A 4613-nucleotide genomic window follows, 5' to 3' on the forward strand; every position below is an offset into this window, starting at 1 on the left:
TCCCATGTCCGTGCCACTTAGTCCTGAGGGTCTCCCTCACCCCCCCCAACGTCTTTTTTGAAGTTTGTTCTTTTCAGTACTTGGCAGGACGTTCTCCACTTCGCACGTTCAATGTTTACATGATAGCGTATACAGAAGGAATTATCACAAGAAGTTTTGGACAAATTCTCACAATATTTCCCACATTGTGACTTACCTCAACATCATGAGCTTCAGTGAGGGAGGCGCCGCATACCTAGCTAGGTACGACCATCGGGCGGGCGGTCACCTACCCCGAATCGTATCGAGCTAGGTATGCGGTGCCTCTCGAGCAGAAGCTCATGATGGTATGCATTGTATGAAAAACATTGAGAAAGACTCCGTTTTCATACATGAGAAAATTTCTAAATCTTTTTTGTGTATATGTTGCGCATGCAAGAAGGAGAAGTGACACTTCTTGTTTAGAGCTTGTGCTGGCTTTTGGTCTTTTTCCATGTAAGTTTGTAACTACACAGTCCAGCTACTGAAAGACAAGCCTTATTCATGATCTTCATTTAAAGGGGGTCTTACAATCCGCATGCACTATATTAGCTGCACACTTAGGGCCTATAACACACTTTTGCCCAATATAGGCAAGTTATTCTATGTATGGCTTCAAGGTATGAGTGTCAATTAATTTTCACTCTTGCCCAATGCTAACAAGCTGAATATACTGTCCAGCTTCATCTTCATGCGATATTAATTGTTATGATTGACGCCAGCTTTGGAGCAGACAAGTGATATGGAGGGTTATACAAAGAGGAGATGAGTTTATCATGTGGGCTATCAATGTCTTGTATGGTAGGCTTGAGTAGTGAGCCAGGACAATTGCTCAAAAAGAAGTGGTCTACAATAGGTTTTTTATGAATGAGTAGCAAGCTCAAGATACTGGGCAGCTTCATCATCAAGCTTGAAGCGATAATCGTCCGGAAAGTGGTTGCTATCATTAAATTGGGCCATTGGTGTAGAAGGTATTGCTAGGTACTCAAAACTCCCTAGTTTTACATCACCTACAATGTTTCTGAAACAGTACTGGTATTGATGCTGAAAGTGTTGAAGGAGCTGCTCTTGCTTCTGCTGTTGGTGGTAATGTTGATAAAGTTGCAGGTTGTCGAAGGGATGAGCCAAATTTTGATGATTTGGAGGACAGTAATTCGCTTCTTGTGGTGCGTTATTTGATGACATATTGCCTTGTGGTTCAAATGCCTGCTTGATAACGATGCTATTTGCTTGGTTGAATTTGTAATCGCACGCTGGTGGGCTGTCCGTGCTGAATGTGGATGTTTGGTTATGTGCTGATTCACTGGAGTTATTTTCTGAACATACCGGCTGGTTGTTTCGACTGCCTTGTACATAAAGTAGTTGCTGCTGCTGTACTTCTGTTGTAGAGAAGGAAGCATCCTCATTGTTTATACTCGACATTGAGTTACCACCTTGCATTATGTTAGGCTTGTTGCCGTTTGCTCCAGGATTTTCTCTCTGTTTCAATCCTTGCAATTCTCCTCTTAGCTTATTAACCTGCAATAATTTAGAAGAGAGAGTATGCTTAGTGTGTTTTGGCTTTCTCAAGCATTCATCTTAGAAATGGCAAGAAACCGCAGCGGGCGGACGGGGGGTATATCACAAGAAGATTTATAAATATTCTCATGTAGGAAAACGGAGTCTTTTTCCGTGTTTTTCATACCATGCATAACATCATGAGCTTCTGCTCGAGAGGCACCACATACCTAGCTAGGTACAATTGGGGGTAGGGGACCACCGGCCCTCCGGCCACACCGGCGGTCCCCTGCCCCCAATCGTACCTAGCTAGGTATGCGGTGCCTCCCTCACAGAAACTCACGATGTTGAGGTAAGTCACAATGTGGGAATTATTGTGAGAATTTGTCTAAAACTTCTTGTGTATGTAAATCATTATATCACGTGCGTTCAAGGCCTAATTAAATAAACCACATAACTTGAGATTTTTCATGTATATGACATAGCCTTATCTAGTTCAATCTGTGTATGTCTCTTTAATTTCCTTATGTTAAACATATGTAAAAATCGGGCTAAATAACCCTATATCACATGCGGTGGGTGTCTGGGAAAGCGAGCTCTTTGAACTGCACTAGCAAAAAATCTACTATATTTTATCTCTTACCTCTGCCTCAAGCTTTTTCTTCTCTTTGAGAACATCTTCATATTGCATGTTCAAGGCTTCATATTTCTCTTCTAGATGTTTGGTTTTGGTCCGGGCGCGCCGATTTTGATACCAGATGGCTACTTGCCTTGGCTGAAGGCCAAGCTCAACCGCCAATTTCTTCTTTCTCTCTGGCCCCAACTTGTTATCCATAGCAAAGCTACATTCTAGAGATTTTGTCTGGTCCATTGTAAGACGCTTCTTCCTTGCGGGTCCATAAGAGAGGTCTGAATTTGAACTGATCTGTTGATAGCTTTCAACCAAGGAGGTTTGCACTGGTTGCATTATTGGCATGTTTGGCCACCCGCAAAATTGATCGATTTCTGTGAATTGGTATGGACCTGATAGCACGTACGTTGTTAGAAACATAAATTTTTATAGAATCTTGATCATGACAAAGCCATTGAATATTTAAAATGAGTTTATGCAGGATACTCTCAAGCTAAGCACAAGCATAGTAAGTAAGAAGGCAAATGCAATGGAACATTTTTCGGGCGGTCACTCTTCAAAAGCTTCCTATATCACCTGTGTTCAAGAGATTATTAATAATACCCTTATATACATGCTATATTTACAGTATGGGTGTTTTTAAAAACCCTCACCCTATATGGTACATGTATTCATGAAGAGAGACCGACTGCCCCCAGGGAACAGTCGATTGCCATTTGCGGTTCTTGATTCATAAGTATTCGTTTGCCAAAAGCCAAAAAATGAACAATTTGAGCATTTACAATTTGATTATAGGCAGTTTGTGTCAGAGAGATGAGAGTTGTTTGAATGCACCTTCAAGTTGAGTCGACGAGGAAAGCATGAGAGAAGGCATTACTAGGGTCCGTGCCCTGGTGTGGCTATGCTTGAGCAAGTTTGTTGGGGATCTTTGCATCTTCTCTTCACTTTTCAATGTCAAGTTTCTCACTTCTCGCTCTTCACCGGTCAAAATCGATGATGACTGCTGCAATTATGGTGGCAGCAGATAGGAATGGAAGTAGGAAGATACCTATAGGAAATATGAGAGCACTGATACCAAAATTTCAATGGATTGTTTGAGAATACTTTTTCTCAGAGCTTAGGATCCATAACATAGAATGCATCCATATTCTAAGCTTGTTCTGATAATCAAAGGCAGAGTCCACTTTTACTTGTGATGAGATAAATTAAGATTACCCCTCCTTATATATAAGTGTGTGTAGGTTATGCTGGAGGGAACAAGCGGCGAAGGAGAAGTGCGATGTCCACCACCACGAATGCCTCCACAGCAATATTGAACATACGCATACGAACTCCTTGGTTCAGCATACTCGTCGTTTCCATGCGAAGCTGGCCGGGGGAATGATAACGACAATCAAAAGAACAATCAAGAGATGAAATTAACACAAGCAAGAGGAATGGTGAAAGAGGGGTTGATTTGCAAGGGCTTAATGCTGATCAAGAGAATTCGGACATTTTTGGGAATAACAGCAGATGAAGAGGGTGAGCCTATGGATGGTTTCCATGGCTATGGATGAATGATCTGCAAGAGAGGGGTAGAAGACACACTGTGGGCTTAAGCTCAAAGGAGGGTTGATGTATATAGAGTGATGGAAGTGGGTTGCATGTACACAATCATGTATATTTGTTTTGGGCTTTTCTCTATGCATCAAACTCCACGTTACATCACAAGGCCATCAAATAGGGAAAGCTTTGTGTGTGTGTGTGTGTGTGTGTGTGTGTGTGTGTGTGTGAGAGAGAGAGAGAGGCACTTTTCTATGCATCAAACTCCACTCTACATCACAAGAAGGGAAAGCTTTGTGAGTGTGAGTGTGAGTGATTGCATGTGTGTGTGATATGTGAGTGCACATGAACTTGTGGGTCTGTTTCTGATGTGAGTGAATATGGGATGTGTGTTGCAATATTGTAAGTGTGGTGTGAAATGTGAGTGCAGTATATGAGCATATGGGGTGTGTAAGCTTTATACTTGCTAAAAATGAGGTGGAACTTGCAGGGATCTTCCAGCAGAGAATGTTTGAATGAGTGTGATATGATATGAGAATGGTCACTTATCAAGCGCTTCTTATATTGTCGCTAACACATTTGTGGAAGGTGATAAGGGAACCTGCTAAGTTGTCTTGACGAGTGAGGAGGACGTGCTAACCCAGGTGGGGCAGGCACTTGGGCGATGTATTTTGGGGGGGGGGGGGGGGAGAGAGAGAGAGAGAGAGAGCACATAAGCTACATGACGCCCAGAACACGACAAAGAAGAGGAGAGAGAATCTAGGCTTGCCGGCCTTGCTCAGCTTTGAGACGACTTCAATACACACTCCACTCGCTCTCTCTCTCTCTCTCTCTCTGTGTGTGTGTGTGTGTGTGTGTGTGTGTGTTTTGCCTATTATGGAAGTGTGCTTAAAGCATGCTAATAAGAAGGTTGAAAATGTTGAAG

The 4613-nt window shown here is 42.5% G+C and overlaps 1 protein-coding gene across 1 annotated transcript; it reads right to left on the bottom strand.

Annotated features, from left to right (window-relative positions):
- Positions 1 to 433: 433 nt before the first annotated feature.
- On the bottom strand, positions 434 to 4099 carry LOC147454155 (uncharacterized). Its single transcript, XM_086517283.1, has 3 exons — positions 2981 to 4099; positions 2159 to 2538; positions 434 to 1536 (listed from the first exon to the last, which is right to left on the bottom strand). The coding sequence occupies exons 1-3, from the start codon at positions 3078 to 3080 to the stop codon at positions 880 to 882; spliced, it is 1137 nt and encodes a 378-aa protein (XP_086373409.1). The 5' UTR covers positions 3081 to 4099; the 3' UTR covers positions 434 to 879.
- Positions 4100 to 4613: the final 514 nt, after the last annotated feature.

Source organism: Adiantum capillus-veneris, chromosome 7 (genome assembly GCF_014529385.1).
Source record: "Adiantum capillus-veneris isolate H3 chromosome 7, ASM1452938v2, whole genome shotgun sequence".
Lineage (NCBI taxonomy): Eukaryota > Viridiplantae > Streptophyta > Polypodiopsida > Polypodiales > Pteridaceae > Adiantum > Adiantum capillus-veneris.